We start from the raw sequence: 15533 nt of genomic DNA, 5'->3' as shown, positions 1-15533 counted from the left end.
TTTTTACAAATAAACCTTTTTGATACAAGATTTTATCACTGACTGTATTTTTCTTTCAACAGCTAACTAATTGATCAAGCGTTACCAAAGGTCTCCGTTTCTTCAGCTTGGGCAAAAATACTTTTGTATGTCCGGCCGGATGTTCTCCTCTACAGGTTGCAATTCTCAACCGATTCTCGTGAAATTTTGTGAGCAAGTTCGTTGTTTAATAATTTGTTACGTCGATTCAGTTTTGTTTATTTTTCTAAATGGTAGACATACATTTAATCAATTTTAGGTTATGATACTTATGATCGCGAGGTTTACAGTACCTAATCACTAGTAGGGTAGGTACTCATCGAGACTATTCCGATAAACCTGACAAACTGTTTATAAAAGAGCTACTACGGCCATCTAATATGTCCATCATCAGATCAGCTTGATAATGTGTATGGACACATCTGATGATAGCATCAGATCAGCTATAATGTGTCCATCATCAGATCAGCTATAATGTGTCCATCATCAGGTCAGCTTGATGGTAGGTACCATAATATTGCACTGTCACCCAACTATCATAAGAGGCATTTAAAAGTTTCAGCTCAATCGAATGATGGGAAGGAAGTCTAAATTGCTTGCAGGGTTTGACCCGAACATTGGTACATGTACAATTTATCTCTAGTCCATTTTGTGGACCTCGTTGCTAGTCAGACGCAAAGTTTCCGACAGTAGTTTCGTCTTCTATTAGGCAAGTTTCCAGTTATTATTCAATTTAAATCTTCTGCTTTATTTAATGTGTACTTAGGAGCAAAAAAAGGGATATAAAGAAAAAACATTAATATTTTCACATTGTAATGAGAGGATCATTTAAATATATGACCTAGAGCCCTTCTGATTTTAAAATCGGTTAATGTTTCGATATAGCTATGACAGGATCGCTGCTTGTCAGACGTGATATGGGATATCTCGCTCGCACTTGTGATGCACGCAAGATGAATTGCGAGTCGTACATAAAAATATGCCCGAAAAGGGTAAAACTGTTGAAACTCATCAAAAAATGTACCTATTTATACTTCTTGTGCCTACACAGTTTACACAATAAATACTTATGATTCTGATCGTGATCATATCATAAACATATATTATGAAAAAAAAGTGTAATTATGAATATGGCTCTTATAAGCAGTATTGCACAACTGATACAGCGCCACCTAGCGGGCACTGGTCGGGGCACGTGACGTCCACTGGCGAGAGCATGTTTGAGTACACCTGGTTGATGTTGGGCGCTGCACCGCTCTGGTTCGCGTTGCAGGCCGTCAACCAGTTGCCCACTGCCACTCCTTTACGCTGTTGTTGACACCACTGCACAAGTGACATTAGAATATTCATTATTCTGCAGTAACGATTAAAAATTACCAAGATATATTGGATATATGTATGAAAGTATTTATTCTATTCCCTATTTCCTGACAATATTTTATAAAAAGATACTCAGGGAATTAGTGCACAAGCAGCAGTTTGCTTAACTGAACCTTAATTGGTATTATTGGAGTAAAAATAAATACATAGGTATCCATGTATCGACCGACATAATAATTATATTAGTATTGTTTAATAGGTATTTATATGGTTTCTGATGGGAATAATAAATTTCACTGTAAGGTTATGAATGTTATCATTTAGCAATGTGAACCTTGCTTACAAGGAAAGGCACCCAACTGTCCGGCTCCTATTTGATTTATTATTATATTATGTTATAGAGTAGTCTAAAATAACAGACACGTATTTTTTTAGCTGTCCAAACTCAACCTATTGGGAGAAATGGTCCTCCAAAGTACTGAAAAGTGACCAAACCCTCTAACTTCTGTAGAGAGTTTTGTTCAAACAAATTGCTAGTTAATTGCAAGGGTTTGGTTACTTTTCAGTACTTTGGAGGACCATTTCTACCACGGAAGAGAGAATGAGCGCGCCGCGCTCTATTTCTACCAATAGGTTGAGGTTGGACTGCTAAAAAAATACGTGTCTGTTATCACAGAATAAATAATAGTATTATCATACAGAACGGACACGCACCGCCCCGCCCCGACTCGGATTACCTCGCCCCGCGACTGGCCGCGACATGAATGTGTGCGAGTCGCTCTACTGAGAGCATGCCAGAAGTCCGTCAGATACACAATGACGCGTGTACAGACGTGCCGTGCACACATATAAACTCAAATCATTTTTGATGTATGGCGTGTCCGCCCTATGCTGTTATTTAAGACCTCTATAACATATATAAAGATAAATCAAATAGGAGCCGGACAGTTGGGTGCCTTTCCTTCTTAATTCTTAGCCACAAACTTAAAAATTGCACATCAGTACATAGTAGGTATAAAACAAAGTCGCTTCCCGCTATCTGTCTCTATGTAAGATCTTTAAAACTACGCAACGGATCTTGACGCGATTTTTTTAATAGAAGAGGAAGGTTTATGTATGCAATGCCGTGCAAAGTCGGGGCGGGTCGCTAATAATACTGCATACTTCTAACTTAAAAGTTGAAACCTACATTTTGATATTCACAACGCAATCGTACTAACACCATTAACTATTTTGAGCAATTTTTGTGATAAATCGAAGCAAAAGACTATATCTCACATCATCAATAGTAACTCTTCCACCGCCAGCTTGAAAGGGGACTGGGTTGGAGACTATTCTAACCGGAGTTGATTGGCCTGTAAAAAACAGTCGCAAGGGCACATTAGAATATATTTTAGTTAATATATATTTAAATTAAAAATAGTTAGTAGCAGAAATCAAAAACAAATCCAACATCCGCAAATATAAATTAGTAAATAAATATTATCTTACACATATTGACTTATCCCCACACTACACTAAGGTAATCGTAATATTATAAACGTTATATCTAAAAGATCTAAATATTCTTAAATGTATGGAAAACAAGCATGACTCAGGAACAAATTTACTGAACACACAAATAAACCTTACCTTACCAGGATTTGAACCCGGGACCTCCTGTATCGTAGGCTGGGTCACTAACCGACTAGGCTATGAGGCCGTAAAATAAATAAGTTTTTGGCAAAAATTTCATTTTTGTTACAAGCTTTTATCGCGGACTGTACTTTTCTTACGACAGACAACTAATAGGTACCTAAAGTCTATTTTTTTATTCGGTAGACTGAGACAGTTCATAATATGAACATAAAATGTCATTTCATACTATGAAATGTCATTTTAGTCTACCGAATAAACAAATTGACTTTACTCATCGAGACAATTCTAAAAACCCCTAACACAATTAGGTTGCGTTGTTTCATCACTAGAGTTCCTATGGCCACCTCCTGTCTCCATCATCAGATCAGCTCGATGGTACCATAATATTGCATTGTCACCCGACTTACATGTGCATGCAAGTTTTCAGCTTCATTGGAAGTCAGGAAGTAAGTCAAATTTAACTTGCAAGATTTGACCCGTACAAACATACATACATAGGTACATTGCACGTTAAATAAAAGCTTGTAAAATAATATATGTAGGTATATCTTTACACATTAGTGTGATTTCATTGATTTTTCATATTGGATACAAGTAACAATTTTTTTTACAGAATGGTTACGTTTAAACAACGGCATAAATAGCAACGGATGTAGAAATAGGTTGGTTTCAGTGTTGGCCGAAACGTTAATGCAATTGAAAATGTTGGCCATTAACCACAATAAATTGAACCTTAAACCGTAACGGACGATTACAGTTTACGGTTCAATTTATAATGGTTAATGGCCAACATTTTCAATTGCATTAACATTTCGGCCAACACTGGTTGGTTTCAATATAAGTAGGTAACTTAGGTTCATAAAAAAATCCTTATTTTAACCTGTTTGTAACAAAAGAAACATTGAAATGAAATAAATTATTGTCTACGTATATTGACAAGTGAATAAGCACAAGCAAGCAAGCAAACGAATACGTATAGTTACCAATTAGTACAGAATTGCAGTTGCTCTGGGCGTTGGCGGCGGCGAGCAGTGCGGCGAACGTGAACAGCAAGGAGGCGAGTGGCGACATGGCGGCGGCGGCGGTGATGGTAAATCGGAGCCGCCGACGCCGTTATATAGCACTTCTACTACGTAATTAGCAGTTTATAATTATCCGTAGCGAATTTATTCGTACAATTTGTCACAAATGCTTAGGTCTGATTCGTTATAGATTGCTCATTAGGTAAATTAACAAAAACACATGTTGTAATTAATGCAAATGAGACTTAGTACATATTTTTTATCAGTATTATAGAAAAATGATTTTTTTACTGTTATAAGCGTTATATTAACTAGTGGCTCTACTGTGAGCTGTAGACCTCGCGATAAGCTTAACCTTTTCAACGCTTTTCGTCCCATGCTAAAATGTGGCTTATACGCCAAATGGTTGCAATATGAAGAGCGAAAATAAACCTTATCTGTCAGCAGGAAAATTGCTTTGACAGCGTCCGTCATAGCCTTTTTAGTGGCTGTTGGCGTCATGGGCACGACAGCACTCGACCACTTTAGTGGCTCTTGGCGTTGAAAAGGTTAAATAATGTAAAAATTAAAAATATTATCTTGGTTTAGTCATTATTTTACAGCGAAGTCACAATTGTCTAAAGCGCCATAGAACGTTGCTCAAGTCCTTTAGGTACCGTAAAATGGGGTGAGTAGGGGCAAAACTGACATTTAAACCTCGATAACATTTTATTTTTACATATGCAAACTGAATGGTGTATATAATAAGTGTTCCGGACGTTTGTATTTTAGTTTTTATTTTATTTTGGGTAGTTCCATTTCATAACTTTGACGATAAACAGGAAATCTATACGCGTATTACTATAGCTCCATTTTAAATTGGAATACATTATTTTTGTAGCAGTAGCCTTAAAATCCCATCTCACCCCCCTTTCATCGCTTCTGTCCCCATTCATAGCCCAACTCTCCCCGCGAACCCTACTCACCCCATTTTACGGTATGCCAATTTCCGCCATTTTGAACCTTTTGTAAAAAAAACGATACGACAGAAAAATTATATATAATAATCTAATATAAATATAATTATTATGCTTCGCTAGCGCTCGAACAATTATAAAGTGATTGATTATCATTTATTATTCTTATGGGAACTTTTTAAATGCAAGATAAAAATAAATAAATAAATAATATTTTTTTTATTATTTATTTATCTTCTGGCCTGAAATTTAATACTTATTCACGACGTTACTTCTATCACGCCATTTTATGCGAATAAACTTAAAAACTATATCATGAATATAAAAAAAGCGGCCAAGTGCGAGTCGGACTCGCCCATGAAGGGTTCCGTATTTAGGGGATTTACGACGTATTAAAAAAAACTACTTACTAGATCTCGTTCAAACCAATTTTCGGTGGAAGTTTTCATGGTAATGTACATCATATATTTTTTTTAGTTTTATCATTCTCATATTTTAGAAGTTACAGGGGGGGGGGGGACACACATTTTACCACTTTGGAAGTGTCTCTCGCGCAAACTATTCAGTTTAGAAAAAAATGATATTAGAAACCTCAATATCATTTTTGAAGACCTATCCATAGATACCCCACACGTATGGGTTTAACGAAAAATGTTTTTTTGAGTTTCAGTTCTAAGTATGGGGAACCCCCAAAAAAAAAAATTTATTGTATTTTTGTGTGAAAATCTTAATGCGGTTCACAGAATACATCTACTTACAAAGTTTCAATAGTATAGGTCTTATAGTTTTGGAAAAAAGTGGCAGTGACATACGGATGGACGGACAGACAGACAGACAGACATGACGAATCTATAAGGGTTCCGTTTTTTGCCATTTGGCTACGGAACCCTAAAAACAGTCTGAATAATCTTAAATATTACTATATATTTTTTATAAGCGTTAATAATCAATTTAATATATTTAGGATAATTTTACAGATTTCAGTTTCAACTTGATTTATTTTTTATCGTCATATTTATTTAATATGGTCGTTAAAATGTTTCCCATTCATGTGGGTGGATCGTGTAAAGATAAAAACATACAGCTAAAATAAATCTAAGCTTGAGAAATAAAAGTACTTTTGTTTTTGTTGTGAAGAACGTTAAGTAAAAAGCTTATAACCAGTGTAGTAACATCAAAAAATGTTGCATTAATAATTATTTTACGATTAAAAGTTCTCTATTAATACATTATTTAAAATGTTTTTGACTGACTGACAACAAGTAACGATAGTAGTTAGTTCACGGTATGATTTACCACGCTGTATTTAATTCTCCATACTACGTTATTAACCAAATACCTAGTTACTACTATTAAAAATAAAGTTATCTGATTACTTAACAAAATTACCTGTTTATTTAACAAAAAATACCTTAACTGACCTGGCACGTGTATTTCGTAATTAATTAATTATTCATATCTTGTAAAATAGTACTAAATTAATAAATGAATAGGTCCAACATAAAAGAAAAGTCCCAAAGTTTAACACAACCATGAGCTACTTATATCTAAATACTAGCTTCTTTTGTCTAACTGAATTGGATAAAAGCCCATCATGTGTATTTATTTGTCAAACAGAATGTGTTGAAGCTGTTGAAGCTTTGCAAACTACGAATGTTATAAACTGTAATAGATGTCATATATTAAAGAAAAAGTGATGAAGCCCTCCAGTAGTGTGACTACTTAAAAAACAAATCAAAATATTTTATGAAATAATTTGATTTGTTCCCAAAGTTGTGTACGAGTAGTACTTTAGTTGAAATTAAGGTAGGGTAAGGAATGGTAAAATGTAATCAATAAAAATATTAAAATTATACATTTTATTCGAATTTGTACGAAGTAAATGAATATATTAACTAATAACAATATGTTATCTTACATTGTATAACTCATAACGAAAGTCTGAATCGTTTTATCTACCGTTTTGGTAAGTAAAAACGTTCTATAAAAAAGTAGGTAACAATTAAATGGAATAAAATTCAGCCTTAAGAGGAAAGATTCTTCCCTCTTACATCGAGTTATTTCTAGGTGTAGTGGCAGTACTGCGTATAGGTTACAGAGCCGCCTCCAGGACATCCGTCGGTGCAGGTCACGTTTAGCGGCGAGAAGTCGTCCAACTCAACGACGCTGGGCACACCATTCCGCCCGTTCTGGTTATAATTGCACACCTTGACCAGCTCGCCCGCTAACCTTTTGCCTTGTTTTTTGCAACCCTGTTTATGAAAAATTGCGTTACCTGAATCTGAGACAAAGTTCACGTTTAAAGGCTGACTCAAACTAGAATAGTCCGATCTGAGGCATCCGCCTCTTGAGTCTTCTATAGAAAGTACTTCGTTTCTATAGAAGAGTTCTTGATCTGCACCCGAATCATAGGTACTAGCGTGAGTCATCTTTTATCCTTGAACAGAAATTCACATTGTAAATTAAGAAACTCAAGCATTATTAACATAAATTTTAACAAGGTGGAATATTAGAAACAATTTTAAAGTACATCTTACATCTGGAATGTCGATACGACCACCTCCGGTATAAAATCTGATCGGCCTTCCGTATAGGTCGTCTATAGTTTTTCTGCCTGTAAAAATGTTATTCTAAGCATCAAACACATACACGAAAATGATAAACCTAATATACACTACTTTTTAACAGGTTTCATAATTCAAATTACAGACTTTTGTTAACTTTATTTATGATTTTTTTTCAAAATGGCAGAGTCATGAAAGTTTGCTAAGTCTACAGCTCACACTTGCTTGTTTTTTCCGTCTGATGTATCAATTCTTATTTATTTTCCTAAATATAAGTCTCGTTCTGAAACGTTAGTGAAACTTCATCGGTTGTTAATAAGTAGTTTAATGATTGTCCTTATTGATCACGGAGTTAATAGAGATTTGGAAATATCACATATGATTACCAAATAGCTCAGTAGTGCAGATTTCTTCATGGGAAGCGTTGGCGAGTAGCGCCATGAGCGCGACTAGCGCGAGTAGTGCGGCGAGCACGAGCAGGGAGCGGAAAAGCGCTGACATGGCGGCGGCGGCTGCGGGAATGGCGCTCCGGCAACGCCGACGCCGTTATATCGTAGAATAGTGTCTAATTAACAATAATTTATATTTGCAGGTGAAACCAATTTTATTTCACACAATTTGTCACAACGTTGATAATAAACGATTTTTTGTATTATGTCCAGTAGATGCAAGTAGATGCAATTAAGACGTTTACCAGTTTGGTCCTCATAGTGGAAAAAGGCTAGGCATAGTCTTCAATGGATGGAGGATTTCTGTCTAATAAAAAGGTCACTGCCATGCTGTATGATACGGTGTAGTGGGCAGAGACCTTAATCAAGAATTTTTTTAACGTATAATGATTTCGGAAAAAAGCTTTCATTATATAAGTACCTCGACAGTACCTACATATAAAATAAAGATGTGAGATTGTATAAAACTGTTAGGTACATAATTATTATGATGAAAAATAATATAAATCCAAAATTATTAAAAGTTAGCCTAATTTGTATCTTTAATTTAATAAATCATATTTATTTCAAATGTTTTTGCCTACGCAAATTTGTCGTGTGTTTGTAAATAGAAGTCTCATGTCATAATTGCAGACAAAAAGTAATTACCATTATCATTCAAGAAACAATCAAACAAAAAGAGGTAGTAAAAAAAAATGCATTTTTTGAACAGCAATTTGTCAAAATAAAACAAACGCGGTAAAACAGTAAAAATTCTGTATTGTTAAAAATACAAAAATATTTTTGTTACTGATATTTAATCAAAGATTAACTGATTAATAACAATATTGCACAATTTTTGCAACACCGCCACTGGGGCAGCCGTCGGGGCACCTCACGTCCACGGGCGAGAACTGGGGAGGGTAGGCTTCAATGATGTCCGGCGCGACGCCGTTCGGATTATAATCGCACACCGTAACCAGCTCGCCCGCTAACATTCTTCGTTGCTGCTTTTGACATTCCTGCATCGAAAAAGTTGTAAAATATTACTTTAGAGGCCCAAAAGTTTGCTGAGGGTTATGATTGTGGAATATTAAACTAAATTGAGGCATCGTATAGGCTATGTGTGACATAATTCCTTTTATACATGAAAGGAGGCCTGCCTCCAGCAGATATAATAATTATTAATTGTAGGGTCCGCCGGACTATTTAATTTTTTTGCTATTTAATTACAAGCGAGTAAAAAAAAACAAACGCCTCACATTATCCATAAAGAGTCGTGCGCCTCCACTCTGATATTGGGCTGGTATGAAGTTTATTGGATCACTAGTTGTGACGCCTGTAAACAAATGTCAAAATTATAAGTGCAATTAAATAGGTGCAGTCCGTGATTGTTAAGCCATTTATGCTTCTTAATAGTTTAGGGTTTTCCATTTAGGGTAGCTAAAGTAGAAAGCGTACGTATAAATTCATTAAAAGTGAAAAACGATTAAAAGAAATCATAGCCAAGGTAAAATCCACAATTCTAAACAATGTAAAAAGTTCATACATACAATATAAAAAATGACTAGCACTGTTCATATTTATAAGTAAAAACCGGCCAAGTGCGAGTCGGACTCGCGCACGGAGGGTTCCGCACCATCAACAAAAAATGGAGCAAAACAAGCAAAAAAAGAGTCACCCATCCAAGTACTGACCCCGCCCGACGGAGCTTAACTTCTGTCAAAAATCACGTTTGTTGTATGGGAGCCCCACTTAAATCTTTATTTTATTCTGCTTTTAGTATTTGTTGTTATAGCGGCAACAGAAATACATCATCTGTGAAAATTTCAACGGTCTAGCTATCACGGTTCGTGAGATACAGCCTGGTGACAGACGGACGGACGGACGGACGGACGGACAGCGGAGTCTTAGTAATAGGGTCCCGTTTTTACCCTTTGGGTACGGAACCCTAAAAACTGAGTAATAAAGTTCAATAAAACTAGCATAACAGTTAGATCGATCAAAATATTTATAAAAGTCCTTCTACAAATAAAACACAAAATATTCACCAAACAGGACAGTTTTACAGTTGCTCTGTGCGTCGGCGGCGGCGAGCAGCACAGCAACCGCAAGCAACGGGAGAGCGATTGGCGACATTTTGGCGGCGGCGGCGGCGGCGTCGAATTTGGCCTGCTGGTGCCGCCGACACAGTTATATAGTTCGTTTATTACGCAATTAGTAATAATTAGTGCATCTAAAACTTCATTAAATTTGTTCGGTACCAAGGTCCGATTCGATTTAGATAATAACTAATTAGGTAAATGAACATTTTTTCCGACTTCACTTACTTAAAACAAAATACGCTTCGTCACCTGACCACCTGAGATGATCCAGTTAGAAAGGTCGAACCATACTGGTTTACCTTAGAGGTGGCCAGGGGGCGCCATAAGCCTTCAGTAAGAAGTGCATATACTTGGAAAAATTCGACCTCTGCCGCTGTGGCCCAGTGGCCGAATGGCACAGGCACCTGCCGCGATAGCAGAGGACGCTGGTTCGATTCCAGCCTGGGACACTGGAGGCCTTGGTCACTTTTTCTTAGTATATGACATTTATTTAAAGTTTAAAATACGCTTCTTCAGTTTTTACTGCATACTTATATGATTTTAATACCTATGCTAATTAATAGTTACACAAACCATTCATAGCCATTTGAAATTCAAATGGCTATGAATTTTTGTTCGTCTATACTTAAATTCCCAGCCCAATACAATTTGATTAGAAAATTCAAATCTCAGAATACGATTTTTTACCGGTGAATAATTATGTACGTTTCGGTTTTAATATGCACATTGCTATTCCTTGACTAACCAGGGTTATTAGCTAAAATATTAATTGTACTTTGACATACATTTAGTTTTCTTAAATAAATATTTTTTCTTAATGCATACATTTCTACTTCTTGGTATCTATCGCAAGCAAAGCCGTCGTTGATATAGTTGTAATAATTATGCTTTCATTGCATAATTAGCATAAAGAAACTAATGGTATAGCTAACAGCATTAAACATTATTCGTTACAGATGTGACGTGCTTGGTTACTGTGTGGTGCGTGCTATACACATAATAACTATGCAAATTTACTGGTGTTTCCTTGAGATGCAAAAACATAATAATACCTACACCAAGTTATTGTATAGCATTAAGTTAAATTTTAATTCTCATTTTAAGTGAATAATGTATATTCTTATGAGAATAAATGTCGTAAACCATAAGTTATTGTTAAGCACAGTAGTGACCTAAGGGTCACTAGATACGTTTTGCAACAGACAAATATGAAACAAAGAGGTGGCCTGCCACATATACTTTTTAAAACTATATTTCCATAGGCCATGATTGGCCGGAAAACATATACTTCCTTTTTAAATTTACTTTAATGAAAATGTTGTATAAAATGTTCGTAAATCGTCCTTAGGCCACGCTGACGTTTTTAAAATTTAAATCTTTTTTTTTAATAGGTAAATTTTAAAAGAAAGTATGTAAATGGTTTCTGGCCAAACATTGTCTATGGGCCCGATTCGTATTTTGAACTAGATATCTATTAGACATCACCAAGATACGACAACGATATTTTTAAGCCAAATTTGACATTCCCGCGTTTCTGGAGATACTCTTGAACGATTTCCACAATGTCTAAAACGTCTCGTTATGTATTTTTAGATCTCAAATCGAATAATTTAACGTAAAAGTGACATTAGTTGCCTGAATTTAGCTGCAAAAGATATCTAGTTGAAATCTAAACTACCAGGTATCTAGTACATATCGTATCGTTCTCTTCTCTAGAATGGATCTTGTTTTCCGAATATGTATGTAAATATAGTTTTAAAAGGTTTATGTGAAGCCACCTATTTCTTTCATATTTGTATTTGACTATTGCAAAGTTTAATATCTAGTGACCTATGTATTATTTACTGTATTAGAAACTGCTTATAGTTGTTATACAGGTATGTCTTCGTTAATCGAACTATGTTATTGCTCCCATGGAAGGTTGATTATATGTTATCGGCTACGATTAGTTTCGTCTTTCACCTTGTACCTACTATTAAAATTTTCCTTGCTCATTAAAGGTCAATAAACCAGCAAGCTTCAATGATTTATAACTCAAGATAGGTTATAGGCGTTCCAAAATTGAAGCTCGTAACTTGTGACAAATTGGACAAGTTGCCTTTAGACGTGGCTGGACAAGCGAGAAATGTGCACGTGTTAACGAGCTCCCGCACACCGAAAGAGAAAGACACGACCTTATGTTTACCAACGAGTGTAATAAAGATGGATGGAATGAGAAAATTTATCAAAAATAACGGATTTTTTCGTAGGCACAGAAATAAATATGGAAGTATTTTTTGTGCTCCTCAAGTAAGAGTATAACCTATCTATGGTTATATAATATCATTGGCTAGCTTATCTTATCTTATCTTTATTATCTTAAGTTATCTTTACAACGGGCCAACCGCGTGTTGGCCTGTTCGGCCACGAATTGTGATGTACTCATACGTTCATACCATTCAATACGTTCATACAAATAAAAATCGTATTATGAAAAAGGTACCTACGTCTTTGCGACATTTACCCAAATGTTGTTTGGAGGAGATAGCATTTTAGCGATAAGACCGCCAGTTATTTCCTTATTTTAATCTGTTTTTCATCCCTGTGTATTTTTAATAGTGATGTACACAATAATGAATATTATTTTATTTATTTACTCGAGTTATTTCCAAAGGGAATTTATGTCAAAATTGTAAAAGTGGTTTTGACGACTATATCTAATATAGTTTCTGAGTAATATTGATATGACATGGACAGGCAGGCAGACGTAAGCAAGCGGACATGACAATATAACAATAACAATATTTTTATTCATAATAAAAGTTTAGCAGGCACGTTACAGTGAACGCCGCACACTAGGCAAGGCCTGTATCGCGGGGGTCATGATCATCGCGAGTTACCAGAAATAATTATTATACTAAACATAAGAATAGGAATTATTTAGGAAAGAGAGAGGAGTGTGTACTTGTATATGTGTAAGCTTGTTGTGAGGAGGGAGTGAAACGTGTATGAATAAAATCTAAGAATGTGATGAGTGTAAAAGTTTGTTAGATTTAAGTGTGATCGAGCGTTATGAAAAACTGATAACTTAAATAATTACGGTTCCGCCGTTATCAGCTGTGTTACTCGTAGATAGCTACGAGTCTCGTAGCCATGAAACCCTAAATACCAATAAACCGATGCAATAAACATACATTACATATGTTTGTTCTAAAATTACATTAAATTGCACCTTTTCATTCCTCTACAAATCTTGAGGTTAACATTAAGACGTTAAACCTTTTGGTTAACCTTGAGAATAAAATAAATTGAGTTGTTTACCTTGCCATATTATATTTCATAACTTTCCGCAAAAGAATATTAATGAAATGGAAATTTGAAACGCCTGTAAAACCATAATAATATGGCGATGATTAAATTCAGATTGATGACTTACGACCACGATTCAATCTTCGGGCGAAATAGCCACTGAAAAATATAATGTTTTTATTCAGACTTCCTTTAAATATATAAGTTAATTATCCTCCCGTTACAAATTAAGATAATGAATTGAAACCTCAATCTTTCACGTGTCACTTGTCTTGCAATGCCGATGCCAACCCTTAAATTCAATTTTACAATTTTCGATGAATTTGTTCTTCCTACTGCTAAGGACGTTCGGTGATAACTTGCTTTGTTTGTCACCTCGAGCCTCCTTATGATTGTCACAAAACGAGGAAAAAATATTTAGAATATAACCGAAAAATAAATACCAACTAAACAAAAGTAAAAAAGCGGCCAAGTGCGAGTCGGACTCGCCCATGAAGGGTTCCGTATTTAGGGGATTTATGACGTATTAAAAAAAAATACTTACTAGATCTCGTTCAAACCAATTTTCGGTGGAAGTTTGCATGGTAATGTACATCATATATATTTTTTAGTTTTATCATTCTCTTATTTTACAAGTTACAGGGTTTGTCCCCCGACACATTTTACCACTTTGGAAGTGTCTCTCGCGCAAACTATTCAGTTTAGAAAAAAATAATATTAGAAACCTCAATATTATTTTTTGGGTTTCAGTTCTAAGTATGGGGAACCCCCAAAATTTATTGTTTTTTTTTCTATTTTTGTGTGAAAATCTTATTGCGGTTCACAGAATACATCTACTTACCAAGTTTCAACAGTATATAGTTCTTATAGTTTCGGAAAAAAGTGGCTGTGACATACGGACGGACAGACAGACGGACAGACAGACAGACATGACGAATCCATAAGGATTCCGTTTTTTGCCATTTGGCTACGGAACCCTAAAAACACACATACGTTACAAAGTTCAATTTCATGGGCATGCCCAAGTCGCAGTTAAGGCCTGTGTACACCGGCTTGCGTGTGCGTGACGTGCACGTACGCGTGCGCTAAAATGTTGGAGCCGCACACGCACACGTCACGCAAGCGGTGTGCCGTCTGTCATAAGGATCTGTATACTTTTTTTTTCGATGTGGCGCGCGCACAGCTCTTGTGAGCAAGGACCCCGCTAAAAGGATACGGGCGAGGCTTGCTCATATGCATATCTGTCGCCAGTTTTCCCTTAGTCGCCTTATACGACACCCACGGGACGAGATAGGGTGGTGCTATTCTTTTCTGATGCCGGCACCACACGGCACAGGATCTGTATACTACAACGCCGCACGCGCACGTGCACGTCACGCACACGCAGCTGGTGTGCACAGGCCTTTATAGTACATTGTGCAACGCAGGGGTTAAGTTAAATATTGTACGAGAGTCTATATATATTCAAGACAGTCGCAGGCTGGAGCGTATAACAGACTCGAGTAACAATATTTTTACCCCCGGAGTTACACACAATGTTTTTCATCACACTTGCGAAGAAAAAACTAAATTTTAAGCGAAATCATTCTTAAATACGGTGACATTTCAAACATTCGTCCGCCATATTGTCTTGTTTTGGCAGGTTAGGATTCTAAGGCACAGACCCATCCGGATTCAGCCATAATTGAAAATTGTGTAAAAAATAATTTAAACGGCTATTAAATTAATCTAGAGGGCGCAACAATATAGGCCTGCATAAAATAAGCTCTTTTTCGAGCAAGTGTGCTGAAAAAGTTTTAAAACGAATACCAAAGTCTCATTTCCCTCCCGGAAATTTGTTTGTGAGCCAAATAAATAAAATAAAATAAATTATCCAAATATGAAGAGTACAAGTAAAGAGAGCAAAATTAAGTATCCACTGAAGTGTAATGAACCAGTTGTAAATATCTATAGAAACGAAGTCGTGACCGTAAGCCTAGTATTGTGGAGTAAATCATTGAAATTTAAAAGGCCGCAAGGAAAATATTGCAATCATTTATTAATTTTACTGTTTAGATTTGCATTAATGAGAATAAATGCAAATTGATTATTTATTTAATTTTATTTTATTCATTTTAGGTAAGTAAGTAAGTAAGTAATATTTATTTGTGAAACACAGGTTATATACAGATGACAGTGAGTTGATACAGTACTC

The 15533-nt window shown here is 35.7% G+C and overlaps 3 protein-coding genes across 3 annotated transcripts; all 3 read right to left on the bottom strand.

Moving 5' to 3' along the window:
• Positions 1 to 1150: 1150 nt before the first annotated feature.
• Positions 1151 to 4178, bottom strand: LOC134648546 (uncharacterized). Its single transcript, XM_063503065.1, has 3 exons — positions 3960 to 4178; positions 2617 to 2693; positions 1151 to 1341 (listed from the first exon to the last, which is right to left on the bottom strand). The coding sequence occupies exons 1-3, from the start codon at positions 4045 to 4047 to the stop codon at positions 1156 to 1158; spliced, it is 351 nt and encodes a 116-aa protein (XP_063359135.1). The 5' UTR covers positions 4048 to 4178; the 3' UTR covers positions 1151 to 1155.
• Positions 4179 to 7017: 2839 nt separating this feature from the next.
• LOC134648200 (uncharacterized) lies at positions 7018 to 8030 on the bottom strand. Its single transcript, XM_063502683.1, has 3 exons — positions 7905 to 8030; positions 7492 to 7568; positions 7018 to 7206 (listed from the first exon to the last, which is right to left on the bottom strand). Exons 1-3 carry the CDS (start codon positions 8017 to 8019, stop codon positions 7018 to 7020), a joined length of 381 nt encoding a protein of 126 aa, XP_063358753.1. The 5' UTR covers positions 8020 to 8030.
• A 717-nt stretch (positions 8031 to 8747) lies between these two features.
• Positions 8748 to 10120, bottom strand: LOC134648544 (uncharacterized). Its single transcript, XM_063503064.1, has 3 exons — positions 9998 to 10120; positions 9209 to 9285; positions 8748 to 8968 (listed from the first exon to the last, which is right to left on the bottom strand). The coding sequence occupies exons 1-3, from the start codon at positions 10083 to 10085 to the stop codon at positions 8783 to 8785; spliced, it is 351 nt and encodes a 116-aa protein (XP_063359134.1). The 5' UTR covers positions 10086 to 10120; the 3' UTR covers positions 8748 to 8782.
• Positions 10121 to 15533: the final 5413 nt, after the last annotated feature.

Source organism: Cydia amplana, chromosome 5 (assembly GCF_948474715.1).
Source record: "Cydia amplana chromosome 5, ilCydAmpl1.1, whole genome shotgun sequence".
Lineage (NCBI taxonomy): Eukaryota > Metazoa > Arthropoda > Insecta > Lepidoptera > Tortricidae > Cydia > Cydia amplana.
This window is presented reverse-complemented; position numbering and strand designations above follow the sequence as displayed.